Source organism: Dendrobates tinctorius, unplaced genomic scaffold (genome assembly GCF_039654945.1).
Source record: "Dendrobates tinctorius isolate UK_male_01 unplaced genomic scaffold, ASM3965494v1 ptg000265l, whole genome shotgun sequence".
NCBI classification, from domain to species: Eukaryota; Metazoa; Chordata; class Amphibia; order Anura; family Dendrobatidae; genus Dendrobates; species Dendrobates tinctorius.
Genome location: NW_027361932.1, coordinates 10616582 through 10632091, shown reverse-complemented (window position 1 = coordinate 10632091; position 15510 = coordinate 10616582). Strand labels below are relative to the sequence as shown.

Genomic DNA, 15510 nt, shown 5'->3' with positions numbered 1-15510 from the left:
CCGGAATCCTTGGTGCCTCTTCTGATTTGTAGGGCCTAGAACGAAATCTTCATTCTGGTGTGATGAACGCATGACATTGTGCTGGGCCTACCAAGTAAAAGGCACTAGGGATACCAGCCGTGTGGATGAGGGTTGCAGTGCTCTGGTCTGTTGCCACAGGCTACCGACATGGCGGCTAGACCACAGTCCTTCAAATCTTTTTGATGATCTCTACTATAAAGACATATATAAAAAGCTGAGAGGTTCTACCAGTTCTTTGTAATCTCTGACAAGACTGATTCTATGATACAGCTCAGTGGATAGCACTACAGCCTTGCAGCGCTGGGGTCCTGGGTTCAAATCCCACCACGGACAACATCTGCAAGGAGCTTGTATGCTCTCCCTGTGTTTGTGTGGGTTTCCTCCCACACTCCAAAGACATATTGATAGGGAATGTAGATTGGGACAGTGCCGATAATGTCTGTGAAGCCCTGTGGAATTAATGGCGCTATATACCGTGAGTAAAATAAATAAAAGCTTCAGGAATAGCGTATTCCATTAGTAATAGTTTTAGTACCGCATGGTTATCAGTCGCCATCACTGTTGCTAATATCACATGTACATGGGTTGTAAATTTCCCAATACTTTCATGTTTTAGGTTAGTTACTTGGTGCTCTCCAACAATCCTAGGCTGACTTGTGTTTCTATGAACTTGGCCTTAATGTGAGAAATATAAATTACGGTAGATTGTGAGCCGAATAGAGATACTATGGACAGACAGGAAATTTGTTTCTTTTTGAAAAATTGGGTGTTATGTGACCCTCAATAATTGTATATGGTGCATGTTTAGGGTAAGTTCACACTGGGCGTTATTGCTGCTTTTTTTTCTGCTGCTTTTTTTTCTGCAGCAAAACTTGGTTTCTTGGCAGGAAAGAAGGTGCGGCAAAATGCAGGTTTAGGTGTGATTTTGGTGCGGATTTGGTGCGTTTTTTGTGTCTCTTTGTCCATGCTAATGTCCATGACTTTTCTGCAGAAAAAACACTGCAAATAATGATACCTGCGTTTTTTCTACATTTTTGCTGTGTTTTTTCAACACCCATTCAAACCAATGGGTGAAAAACGCTGCAAAAACGCTGAAAGAAGTGACATGCTCTATGTCCAAAAAACGCAGCAAAGCACAAAATCCTGATGACACAAAAAACCAATGTGTGTGCATGAGATTTCTGAAATCCCATAGGCTTTGCTGGTCTTGTAAAAAGCAGCTGAAAATTAGCATAAAAAAGCGCAGCAAAAACTCCCAGTGTGAACATACCCTTACAAAGTGTGGTTTGGTTTTTAACTATTAATCTACACATGTGGTAGGAAGTTATTGGTGAACCTCATTTCTTAACCTGCTCCTTGGAAACACAATCTAATTACGGTATGTCTGCCCATACACATTAAATTGCTTTTGGCAAAAAAAACTACTTGTTTAGTGAACAGCTTCTCCTCCTGACCTCCTGTTATATTTTGAGTAGAGTAAGTCAGTGCCGGATAGTTCTGGCAGTGACCTATCTCCTTTAGGATAAAGAAGGATTGGGCACAATCCTTTTGTTATTGACATCTGCGGTTGGGGGAAACGTTCCAATTTATGTTTATTTCATGAATTCTCTGCCTGATTTGGATATTACGGGCTAATTCATAGTTGCATTTTGTAAGCAATGATTGGAGGAGGATATCGTCCTCTCCGTGTAGTCTTCGTGTACAGCCTATGAACGCCATGTTGTTAATCTCTTGCAGACTGCAGGGTTTGATGGCTTCGGAAGTGGTTTGAAATTGGGCTCTCACGAGGGCCGCCCTCAGACCCTTACTACGGTAAGAAGATCCATGTCCACCTGCTCCTTGACTCTGGGTCATCACCTTGGCTCAGCAGGACCTTTACCTTGTGCTGAGCACCTGTTCCTTCCCTACACAACTTTCCTTTTTACCCTAGGTTGTAATGCTGCATTGCGAAATGCTCCAGCATACAACATCTCCCTTCTTCTAGCATGATGTTCACTCCTATCTTCCTTAGTCTTATACCACACTGCATTTCCTAAATGTTCCCTTTGTATTAGCCTGTACGTTATCTTTTGGTGGTGGGTACCTTCTACTTACCTTATGCCTTTACTATGACCATTACTTAACACATTTTGATTCTAGGTTGCTGCAATGAATTTGCCTTGGTCTAATGCAATGGCAATATATGCTGAGTACTCTACATTCTATACACCGAGAATACTGTTGATTTGCTTGTTAAAATTAAAATAGGTCAAGAATGAATGAGCCTCTTAAAATGCTGATATCTTAATATTGTTGAGGTATATGAGGATAGTAGTAGACCATGCGATTCTGTGTCATAACCTTCCCTGGGGATACAACATCTTTTCAGGTATACAGTAGAGCTTTAAGATCTTGTGTAAAGACTGGATACTGTATCTGTGCTTCTTTAGGCCAGTTTCAAACGTAAGTGGCTCCGGTACGTGTAGTGACAGTTTCCTCACGTACCAAAGACACTGACACTCATAGACCCATTCAAATGAATGGGTCTATGCACATGTCAGCGTGTTTTCATGGACCGTGTGTCCGTGTGCAAAACACGGAGACATGTCAGTGTTTGTGGGAGTGCACGGTCCGCAAAACGTGCTGAACATGTGCCCACATAGAACAGTTCACACTGTCCTCTGTGTTCACGGACGGCCACCGGGGAAGAAGCGCTACTGTAAGCGCTGTTCCCCTGCAGCTGGTGCTGAACGCGGCTGTCATTCTTCTCTCCTGCTCTGCCGGCAACAGAATAAATGAAAGAAAACCCGACGTGGAGTCCCCCTCTTTTTGTGAACCAACCCGGGAAAACTCACAGCTGAGGGCTGCTATTCTCAGGCTGGTAAGGGGTCATTGATCTTGGCCCCCCACAGCTTAAAAACAGCAGCCCGCAGCTGCCCAGAAAAGGTGCATCTATTAGATGCACCTATTCTGGAGCTTTGCCTGATTCTTCCCACTTGCCCTGTAGCAGTGGCAAGTGGAGTTAATAAGGGGTTAATGTCACCTTGCTATTGTATGGTGACATTAAGCCCGGCTTAGTAATGGAGAGGTGTCAATAAGACACCTATCCATTACTAATCTTAGAGTTATTCAAGGGTTAAATAAACACACAATAAGAACAAAGTATTTTAATGAAAGAATACACTACACAGTTTTAAAATCTTTATTATACTCCTAATCCCAAATCGAAGCCATTGTTCTCCTGTAAAAAATCAAATAGCAATGTTTAATTGGAGGAGGGTTTACTATTATAAACGGACTTTGGTTGGTTATAATATAGCATACTGTACCTGTCCGCCGTACAGTCGAGTCTCATGGCGTAAATCCATCTCAGGGGGTTAATCAGTTTACAGCCGAACCGCTGCTAATACAGCCGCTCCGACTGTAAACTACTGGGGAATGAATGGAAGCAGCCTCACATGCTCAGTAACTAGCGGTGACCTCATCACTGAGCTTGTGCGCTCTGCTTCCATTCATTCCCTGGCTGTAAACTGATTAACCCCCTGAGATGGATTTCCGCCGTGGGACTTGACTGTATGCCGGACAGGTAATGTATATTGTTGGTTTGTTATTTTTTGATTTTTTTTTTTTTAGAGTAAAGACGTAGCAAAAAACCAATGGCAAAGCGACATCAGAAAAAAACCTTTGAATAGAAAAAATTGGGTACTCTTAGGGCATTTTAACACAGAGTTTTTATCAGAATTGTTTGGAGCAGAAACTCTCCAACAACCTTGAGGCGTTCAAAAACCGCTAGTTTTCATTGGCGAGTTTCTACTCCAAAAACTCAATGCAAGCTTATCATTAAGGGCAAATTAGACAGGTTAAATTCAGTCCATTATGGAGTGCCTATTTACTAGATACAAGTTGATGGGCATTCGATTACTGGCCTGTTTACACAGGCTGACAGATGCGGATGGGAACAGAACGATTGCCAATATGAATGTTTTGTCACCATACAACACCATGTTATCCCCAGTACTTCCCGTTTACATATGGTGATGTGCTAATGATAATGATTATTTAGTTATTCCAGCATAAATGATCCAATCACCCAACGTGCCATTGTTTTGCTTGTTCGTAGAGTGATTACCAGCATGTTTACATGGGGCTGATAATCAGGAATGAACCCTCTTATGAATGCTGGTTTGCCAATTGTCAAGTCATCTATATGTACATTAAACTTTAACATTGATGGCCTAACCTTAGGATAGGTCATCAATGTCTGATCGGTGTGGGTCTGACACTCGGTGCCTCCACCAATCAGCTTTTCCCGGTGCCTGTATAGTGGCCCAAGCTGGGTACTGCATATCTGCTCCCCAATACTTGACTGCAGCCACTGTTCTGTTGACAGAGCTGTGCTATGCTGCCCCGCAACTGAGCAGCTCCGGCTATCACCGGGAACGGATGATGACCCCCACCGATCAGACTGATGACCTATCTTATGTATAGGCCATCAAAGTTAAAGTCATGGAAAACCCCTTTAGTTAGCCATTACTTTGCGTTACACAATAGGGGAGGACAATACAGTACACTGACCACCTAACTGAGCTGCTCTATGTCTATAAGTGGACATCAAAAGTTACTCCCAAAGAGCTGCTCTGCACTCAGTAGAGATGCAAATTCTTAGGGCATGAAAGAATAGTTACTGTTAAGGCCTCTTTCACACTTCATTTTTTTTGGCGGAATCCATTTTTTTCCTATAGACTTACATTAGTGACGGAATGCGACGGATGGTCATCCGTTGCATCCATTTTTTGACATATCTGTCATAACTTTGGTGTCCGCTGTCTGGAGTGGATGGACAATGAAATGTTTTTTGCCTGCGTTGAAACGGCTGATAGCAACAGATCCGTTGCTGTCCGCCGTGTGCTATAATGGACACCTATGGGCGACGGATCCGTTGCAAACCGTTAATTGACGGAATCCGCCAACGGATTCCTCTTTGTTATACTGAGCAGCTTGCATTCATGTAATTTAACCCCAAAAGCCGTTCTGGCACTGAAAAATCTTTCAAATTAACTCTTTCTCTCTTTTTTCCAGAGTTCTGTTCCTTTAAATTTCATACACTGCTGGCTGCAGCGAATCCATCAAAAAAGCAGATCCGGTGCATCCGTTTTTTGCACAACAGAAACGGATCCGTTTTTTCACACTTTGGCGGATTTCAACTGACGTCAAAAGACTGAAGTGTGAAACAGGCCTAATCTGTTAGAGATAACATTTGCAATAATAAATTCCTCCTGGACCTTTATCAGTGCTATCTGTTATGGTGGTATAGGACACTATGTAGCAAACTCATAACTGATATCATTGAAAAAAGATCTGGAGGAATAATAGCCTTGAAAAAAGTCCACAAGGACTGAAATGGATGTTCTGTAGTATCTCTAATTTTGCAACAAAGTATCGGATTAATGATGCATGTGTCTAACAAATTGGAGGTTTCCGTCATGGTCACTATTTTCCCCTTTGCTCTCTCCATTTTTTGAATGTATTATGTATGTGAGTTGCACCTATACTGAGTGTCGGGAATTTTTGTTTGCTATCTGGTGGGACCCCAACAAGTCATCATGTGGCACCTAACAAGGGGGTTAGACGGACAGAATGCCAAACATATTGTTATTGGCCCAAACTTAAGGTAACCGCTTGGACAGGTAAATGCAGCCTATGGGAAAATATCTCGGGCAGCTGAGCCAGAAGTCTGTGACAACAGTCATTATCACTGGAATGCCATGACAATAGAGAACCAACTCAGAAATGAGAGGATGCAGAGCCAATTATTATTATTTGTAACTTCACGCTGCCAAAAAAATGTGGTACTTGTAAAGCAGTTTATGTAAAGTTCCCTGTTCCACACCTGCACTGCATAACAATAGCTTGACTGTCAGACCAGTACTGCGGCCTTCTTTATGTTTGCCTAACTACTATTCATATATGCTGGTTTTCTGTAAAGACATATAGCTATGTAGAATCCTGTTCCTGGCATATAATAGTGCTGCCCTCTATAGTACAAATCTTACATTGCGGTAATCATTAGGTATTTGTTAGAGGGAACCTGTCATGTAAAACAAACGCCATTAACTTGCAGATATGGGGTTAATCTGCAGGTTAATAGCATTCTGAATCCATGCAGCCGTCTCACAGAAAGTCCGGCTGCCAGGAGGAAATTAACTTTTCCTTCCGGCAGCCTTTGGATTTCAGTCAGAGATGCAGCTTCAGTCACCACTCAGAACATAGTTAGTGATGGCTGTAAAGACTGACAACCACCTCTACAAAGCATCACTACAGAGCTGGCTGTCAGTTCTCAGTGCCTCTGGGCGTATGTGATTTGTCTGAAGCAAGTGAAGCGGCCGGCTCATGCGACGTAAACCCTGGGAGAGCCAGTGCCGACACCTCTGATGTCATCCGAGTGCAGTGCAATTACCGAGGACACAGAGAATATAGAAGACCGAGAAATTCCTTCCTCTGTCTCCACCGCACCTGTGCTGCAACTCTCATGGGAGAGAATCAACGCACAGTACACTGACACTCGGATCAAACACTGACATAATTTAATCCGAGTGTATTTGCATAATTGTCCCCATAATTGGCGGTTGTGTGACCCCGACCTAAGAGTTTCACACATCTGGTTTTTCCAACAGTTCGGTACCTGCTGTTGAGTTGTACACAGAGAAATCCCTTCGTCCCTTGGTTTATAGCTTGTTGCAGATGTAATAATTTTCTAGGCAAATATTTTGTATTGTGAGAAGAAATCGATGGGAGAACATACAAACTCCTTACAGATGTTGTCCTGTTCAAACTCAGTCTCAGGTTCCCATGCTCAATACAGATGTGGAATAGAACTAGAAATCAGACATTTTCATGGCAATTACACTTCAGACTATGGCTCCCATTCATTTTCTATCATAGGCCTAAGAACTAAACAGGCAGATAGTTGCTAACTACCTGCCTGTTTTTCCTGGTGCCGGCTCAGAGTGGTCACGGACTGCTCCTGCCAGCGATTTTGCTGCTTCACATCAACAGAGCAGCTCTTTTACTTCTTTGCTGCTCTCTCGACGGGGGGTGACTGCCGACCTCATGCCGATTGACATCTGGCTTCCCACAGTTGGGCAGCATGGGAGTTGGCGGTCAATCAACATGTCATCGACAGTGATGCCCCATGAACAGCAGAGCGGAAGCAGTTGCTCTGTCGAGATGACGTCAGCGGAAGTCGCAGAATTGCCAGCAACATCGGTCTGTGACCGCAGAGATCGGCAACTGACAGGTAGTTAGAAACTACTTGCTTGTTAATTCTTAGGCCCATAGTAAAAAAAGTAAAATAGTCCTCTATAACCCCTTTAAGGACTTGCATATTTACATTACAAGGTGGGGCCCTGTTTTTCCTATAAAGAACTGTGAACTACCGATTTCCCTTTAAATATACTCCATGACAAAATGCCACCTGCAGCTGAAGCATCCTGCATTTATACAGTCTCCATGCTACTGACAAATCTATAGGCAATGAGGTTCTCCTATTAGTAGAAGCCCCCCTTATGCTCTGGGAAATGAGGTTTTCCTTTTAGTAGAAGCCCCCCTTATGCTCTGGGCAGTGAGGTTCTCCTATTAGTAGAAGCCCTCTTATGATCTGGGCAGTGAGATTCTCCTATTATTAGAAGCCCCCCTTATGCTCTGGGCAATGAGATTTTCCTATTAGTAGAAGCCCCCCTTATGCTCTGGGCAATGAGGTTCTATTAGTAGAAGCCCCCCTTATGCACTGGGCAATGAGGTTTTCCTATTAGTAGAAGCCTCCTTATACTTTGGGCAATGAAATTCTCCTATTAGTAGAAGCCCCCCTTATGCTCTGGGCAATGAGATTTTCCTATTAGTAGAAGCCCCCCTTATGCTCTGGGCAATGAGGTTCTATTAGTAGAAGCCCCCTTATGCACTGGGCAATGAGGTTCTCCTATTAGTAGAAGCCCCCTTATACTTTGGGCAATGAAATTCTCCTATTAGTAGAAGCCCCCTTATGTCTGGGCAATGAGATTCTCCTATTAGTAGAAGCCCCCTTATGCTCTGGGCAATGAGATTCTCCTATTAGTAGAAGCCCCCTTATGCTCTAGGCAATGAGATTCTCCTATTAGTAGAAGCCCCCTTATGCTCTGGGCAATGAGATTCTCCTATTAGTAGAAGCCCCCTTATGCTCTGGGCAATGAGATTCTCCTATTAGTAGAAGCCCCCTTATGCTCGGGCTCTCGGGCAGTGTCTGAATAGTTATCCCACCCTGAGTGTTCTTGAATGCGGAATTCATATAAACATTTCTCATGACTCGTAGATTTGCATTCTGCTCTAGCGACCCCTGAAATTTTTACCAAAAAATCATTGTACGTAATTAGACATCACTGTTCTCTGTGGGAAAAAGATGCTGAATTCTGACTATACGGTGGTGCAGTCTGTTTCATATTGGAATTTAGCAGTTTGCAGTTCATTTAGATGAAGCAATGAATAGCTTGTAAAGTTAATTACGGTACTAAATTTTTGGCATTGCTTCATTGAGAGAAGCAAAAGAAAAAGCAGTTGGCACCAGGGCGGTGCTCATTTTGGTAGAGTCGGAGTCGGTATAAAACGGACCGACTCCGACTCCTAAAATATTTAATAAATTGGGTACAGTAATTCGATGCAGAATGTGCTGAATATTATTAAATAGGAATTTGGGAAAGTTATGAAATGTCCTATAAATGGCTGTTCTATTCCTGATCTAAGGCTACATTCACACACAGCGTTTTTCCTGCGTTTTTTGAGGCTACGTTTTTCAGCTGCAAAAGCAGATCAGCTTTTTAAAAAACCGCATCACCTGAAAGGTTTTTGAGCTCATAGCTAATGTTTTCAATAGCAAAAGCAGATTAAAACCTGCTCTATCCATATCATATCTTAACTGTACCAAAAAGAATGAAAGCCGGGTAGCACAAAGACTAACACTCATAGCTGCCCAAAAGGACGCCCAGGACAGGCATTGCTCGTCTTCAGTAACACATCAACATCAATTGATAGTTGGATAGTTTAGACTGCATTCATCACCACATCTTCTTAAGGTGCAGGCTTTATTTTCAAGTGTAGGGGTGTGCAGTATGAGGTTCTGCAGCAGTTGAGGTGTGCAGTATGAGGTTCTGTGGAACAATATGAAGTTCTGCCCCCCCTAGGTTTGATCCTGGCTACGCCCATGGTGTGAATGTAGCCTGAGAATCTAGGCTTTGTCTTAGCTGAGATAAGTCATAGTGACACACCTTCTCAAAGAGTTTTCTTTATTTCCATGACTATGAAAATTGTAGATTCACTCTGAAGGCATCAAAATTATGAATTAACACATGTGGAATTATATAATTAACAAAAAAGTGTGAAACAACTGAAAATGCTGTATGTCTTATATTCTAGGTTCTTCAAAGTAACCACTTTTGCTTTGATTACTGCTTTGCACACTCTTGGCATTCTCTTGATGAGCTTCAAGAGGTAGTCACCGGAAATGGTTTTCACTTCACAGGTGTGCCCTGTCAGGTTTAATAAGTGGGATTTCTTGCCTTATAAATGGGGTTGGGACCATCAGTTGTGTTGTGCAGAAGTCTGGTGGATCCACAGATGATAGTCCTACTGAATAGACTGTTAGCTGCCTTTTTCTTGCCATAATACAAATTCTAAGTAAAGAAAAACGAGTGGCCATCATTACTTTAAGAAATGAAGGTCAGTCAGTCCGAAAAATTGGGAAAACTTTGAAAGTGTCCCCAAGTGCAGTGGCAAAAACCATCAAGCACTACAAAGAAACTGGCTCACATGAGGACCGCCCCAGGAAAGGAAGACCAAGAGTCACCTCTGCTGCAGAGGATAAGTTCATCCGAGTCACCAGCCTCAGAAATCGCAGGTTAACAGCAGCTCAGATTAGAGACCAGGTCAATGCCACACAGAGTTCTAGCAGCAGACACATCTCTACAACAATTGTTAAGAGGAGACTTTGTGCAGCAGGCCTTCATGGTAAAATAGCTGCTAGGAAACCACTGCTAAGGACAGGCAACAAGCAGAAGAGACTTGTTTGGGCTAAAGAACCCAAGGAATGGACATTAGACCAGTGGAAATCTTTGGTCTGATGAGTCCAAATTTGAGATCTTTGGTTCCAGCCACCGTGTCTTTGTGTGACGCCGAAAAGGTGAACGGATGGACTCTACATGCCTGGTTCCTACCGTGAAGCATGGAGGAGGAGGTGTGATGGTGGGGGTGCTTTGCTGGTGACACTGTTAGGGATTTATTCAAAATTGAAGGCATACTGAACCAGCATGGCTACCGCAGCACCTTGCAGCGGCATGCTATTCCATCAGGTTTGCGTTTAGTTGGACCATTTTTCAACAGGACAATGACCCCAAACACACCTCCAGGCTGTGTAAGGGCTATTTGACCAAGAAGGAGAGTGATCGGATGCTACGCCAGATGACCTGGCCTCCACAGTCACCAGACCTGAACCCAATCGAGATGGTTTGGGGTGAGCTGGACCGCAGAGTGAAGGCAAAAGGGCCAACAAGTGCTAAGCATCGCTGGGAACTCCTTCAAGACTGTTGGAAGACCATTTCCGATGACTACCTCTTGAAGCTCATCAAGAGAATGCCAAGAGTGTGCACAGCAGTAATCAAAGCAAAAGGTGGCTACTTTGAAGAACCTAGAATATAAGACATATTTTCAGTTTTCACACTTTTTTGTTAATTATATAATTCCACATGTGTTAATTCATAGTTTTGATGCCTTCAGAGTGAATCTGCAATTTTCATAGTCATGAAAATAAAGAAAACTCTTTGAATGAGATGGTGTGTCCAAACTTTTGGTCTGTACTGTATATATGTAATCGATATTATATAGTGTATTACATATTTACAATTTTTTACAGTTTTTTGTGTTCTAAAGTTGTATTCCAATAAATATATATTATGTTCTATCTAAATATCTTGATTATTGGATCATAGAAATGATTAAATGTCTGATGTTCACATTATACTACAGTAAATTTTTCACTTAAATATAAGCAATATATGTGGGAGTCGGAGTCAGTGTAAGGGAAATTGAGGAGTCGGAGTCGCAGGTTTGGCTTACCGACTCCACAGCCCTGGTTGGCACCTGACCGCAAGTGTGCAAATCGCAATACAACGGTTAAGTGATGACTGCTGTAAATGTGAGACGTAGCGTAATACTAATAATGTGTACATCACACACTTACTGGTAGGAGTCCCCATATTAGGCCACGTTCACACGCTCAGTATTTGCTCAGTATTTTAGTATTTATAAGCCAAAACCAGGAGTGGAACAGTCAGAGGAAAAGTATAAGGCTGGAGTTAGACTAAACGAGAGTCGCACAAGTGTTCTCCGTATGGTGATCCGTGTGTAATGCGTTTGCAATGCGATGATGCGATTTTCTCGCACCTATGTATCCGTATGACTTTACATTTCTCACTGAGTTTCCCCATTGAATTAAATTGCTCAATGAGCTGAAATGAGGAAAATGTGTTTGTGGCAAGCTAGACGAATGGTCCGAGTGGCGTCCGAGTTTTTCTCGCATTCCTAGGCTTGCATTGGCGAGTCTCAGACAATATACGGGTACAATCACAGCATGCTGCGATTTTACGCACACGTAGAATACGCCTGAGAAAAAATACGGTGATGTAAGCTGTCCCATAGTTTACCACTGGCACTCGTCCGTATTCTTCGGTAGTGGGACCCCGGCCAAATAGAGACACGTCACTTCTGTATTTATCACCCACTCCTTGTTTGGGCTAACAAGTACTGAGGTAAAGTACTGACCAAATACTGAATGTGTGACCTTAGACTTCCTACCTAATTTAATATCATATTTCAAGGCGCGTTAAAGGGTCTGTAATGACTTGTAGGATTGCAGCTTCCAACAGGTGGCGCTATAGAGTTCAAGTCCTCTTCCTCTTTGAAGAGGCAATTTGCATATACCCAAAGGGGCATTTGTATCCCCATTACAAAATAGAAAAGCAGTGCTCATGCCCGCTCCCTTCTTTCTCTATAGCTACCAAGAAAAAGCCAAGTGCAGCCCAAAGAAGTTGTTTTTGCTTTTTTTGTTAGCAGTAGTGCAGTTAAGAAGTGCCACCAGTGTCGGACTGGGGTGCCAAGGGCCCACCAGTAAAATTGACCTTGGGGGCCCACTGTTCACCTTCATACAAATATCACACTACCCTCGTTCATTAATTTACCTATATCTCTATATAATAATAAAGTAGATAGTTTGGTTAATGAATGATGAGATGCTGTTTTTTTCTGTACAGTGTAAATCCTGTGAATTACGCCAAGTAATACCCATATAGTGGGTTTTGGGGCCCGTGTCTGCACATTGGCCCACCGGGGGATTCCCCTGTTCCCCTATGGGCCAGTCCGAGCCTGAGTGCCACAGTATGTTCCACTGGCTTTAGTCTGTTGAAGTAATTTTAGCATGGTGGCTCAGTGGTTAGCACTGTTGCTTTTCAGCACTGAGGTCCTTGGTTGAATTCCAATCAAGGACGACAGTTGAATACGTTTTTATGTCTTCCATGTGTTTGTCTGGATTTCCCCCAGGTTCTACGGTTTCCTCCCACACGCTAAAGACCTACTGATAGGGAATTTAAATTGTGAGCCCCAATGGGGACAGCGATTAAAATGTTTGTAAAGCACTGTGGAATTATGTTATTGGTAAAAAAAAAATAAAAATGAATAACAAAAGAAAATGTAATCTAATACTTTATGTTCCTGAAAATACAATGGGTCATATTTATGAAGCTAAATTTTAATGGTTTGTGTGACCAGGGGGCGTGACCTTACCTGAAAAGGTGTGGCTTATTATGAAGAGGGCGTGTCTTAACGAGTGACATAACGCATTAGAAAATGTGCCAAAATCGTGGTGCACATTTCTGGTACAAAGTAAGCCAACTAATTGGTGGTGTAAACTTAGGCTTGATATATTTATCAAACAGCGTGAACCACTTTGATAAATTTGGTGCATTTTAAGATTTTCTAGTCTAATCTAACAAGTAGATTTTGATAAATCTGCCCCCAATGTCTGCACTCACCAGTTCCTTAAATCAAAGCTTTTATTAAACATTAGTTGGCATCTACAAAAAGTGATGTATGGACCTTGCACAAGCGGGCATGGCCTGAGGACATGTAGTGATCACGTGGAGCCATTGTTACCACTTTTTGTATATTTTGGAATACATCTGAATTTTGAGAAATTGGTGAGTGCCACTTTTTGGATTCTGGAACACTGCCGGACGGGTGAAGTGCTTCATATGCAAGTGCATGGCCGACGTTGCCTTCTTTCCACCAGGCCTGCGACACCTTAAACATGATGACATATTTAGAAGTCAATCCTTAAAAGTCACTTCTAGATCTAACGTCCAGGATAGGCAGTGGATGTGTTTCTCTATTACAATACAACCGTAAAGTCAACTTGGTCAGTGCTGAGGCCAGGTTCTCTGGGGTTAATGGGCTTTCCCTCTTCTGTCTCTCCCATTATCCGCCTTCCCTGCTGCTAATCTTCTTTCCAATGGGAAGTGACAGGAAATTCCAGGGCCCAGGCTGGGGAGGGCAGTCACACATGCTGCAGCTTCCACACACATACATATGGTTATGGTCAGTGGTGGGAGGGGATGGATGGGTGTGTGTATACTTGGCGAGGTAACTCTGGACTAGCGGCTGCTGCTCGTGGGTATGGATGCCATCATAATTCAGGAACTTTTGGCCGAGAGGTTGCTGTCGCCCAGAACTCTGACACAGAGAACATACCCCATGAAGCTGAAGGTAATTTAAGGGGTACAGTTAGTAGGGAACTGGGTGACGGAAAGCAAGAGCTTGGATCTTCGAAATGTATATGTATTTCATGATAATAAGTATGTAAGAGCGTTGATTCTTCAGTTCCGCACTTTGTACAATGCTACCCTGTGTTCTGGAGCTCCAGCATGTATGCACTTAGGGAACGTGCGTTTTCATGGCTTTATCAGGACTGTTTAATAAGTAACTAGATAGAAAAGCGGTCATTTTCTGAGCACAGGAAGAAGTGGAGTAGAGGGGGGTGACAATGTGACTGTAGAAGGAGCCTCACAAAGCACATGAAGGGGCCGAGCAGCTGGTAGATGAAGAGACTGAGGCCAGAATGAAGAAGAGAATGAATGGGATCAGTTGAGTCCAGAGTTCTGCGCTGGGCCTGGTTTGCTCCTTACATGTTGGATTGTCATATAGTTCACGTAGGTGCCCCTTTAATGGAGCAAATAGAACTAAAATAAAAAAGAAAACATTGACAAAGTTTTTATCCATGATTTCATGGTACTGCCTAAAATAATCAAGTATATTAACAGGGTACACATCGCAGTATGTGTTATTAATTATCACCGTATATTAGAGCACATTGTAAATGATGACAGAATGTATTTCCATGAAGGCTTGAAAGGGTTACTTCTATCTTCACAGATGGCTATTGTCAAAAAGCACTTGTAAAAGCCAAAAGCAAGCATTATTTACTGCCTATTAAAACTTGTAGCCATTCTTGAGACACTAACACTTCTTTTCTTTAGTTTACAGCGCGTTACCTACGAGACCGACCACCCCTGCTGTCGAGCTTGTAAACACTGTGCTAAAGGTGTCTGGGATTGGGATTTAATAGCACGCTCCTGTGATCCCAGCCAGTTTCAACACAGTGTTTACAAGCTCAATAGAAAAGAGCTTCTATGCGCTGCAATAGTGGTTGTTCAAGAAAACGACGAGTTGACAAGCGTTAATATCTCAAGAACGGCTAATAATTTTAAAAAGCAGTAAATCGCAAAATTGCTCGTGTATAATTATTATCTGTAAGTACCCATTTATGAAGATTGGGATAACCCATTAAAAAAGAATTTGGGGACTAGCAGGATGTCATTGTTGGTTTGTACTGTTCTTGACAAATCTTAAAGGGAATCTGTCACCCCTTTTTTGAGATATCATATAATGATATCATTCAATTGTGTGTCACATAAGGATTCTCTTAGAACTTTTGCTTCCCCCTGACCCCGCACCTTTCATGCATAAATACCTTTCTTATATCGGTTCAGATGTATGTAAACTGCCATGGTCCGGTCCAATGGGCGGGGCTTATTCACCTGCTCCCCACCTCCCTGTCTTGCTCTACGCAAGAAGAAATGTGTAGAGCAAGACAGGGAGGGGGGAGCAGTTGAATAAGCCCCGCCCAGCGGACCGGATAGCGGCAGTTTACATACATCTGAACAGATATAAAAAGGTTTTCATGCATGAAAGGTGCGGGGTCAGGGGGAAGCAAAAGTACTAAGAGAATCCTTATGTGACACACAATTGAATGATATCATTATATGATATCTCAAAAAAGGGGTGACAGATTCCCTTTAATTCACACATCTGGGGGCTTTAGGCCTGTAACGTGTGTTGTAATGCTGGGTACTTGAGTGTATTTGTGGGTTGCAGTTGGTA

The 15510-nt window shown here is 42.7% G+C and overlaps 1 protein-coding gene across 6 annotated transcripts in view; it reads left to right on the top strand.

Moving 5' to 3' along the window:
* SEPTIN5 (septin 5) overlaps nt 1–15510 on the top strand; it is a 97334-nt gene that overhangs the window by 39737 nt on the left and 42087 nt on the right. For 3 of the 6 annotated variants that reach the window (XM_073559084.1, XM_073559086.1, XM_073559083.1), the window contains exon 1: nt 1759–1833. The exons of 1 other annotated variant lie outside the window; for it this stretch is intronic. Coding sequence is in view for 2 of the 5 variants with exons in the window: in XM_073559087.1 (XP_073415188.1) it covers nt 13747–13836 (90 nt within the window). In the remaining 3 variants the exon portion in view is untranslated. Of the gene's footprint in view, nt 1–1758; nt 1834–13399; nt 13837–15510 lie in introns of those variants that run through there. 2 more of the 6 variants (XM_073559087.1, XM_073559088.1) reach the window with 2 other exon arrangements.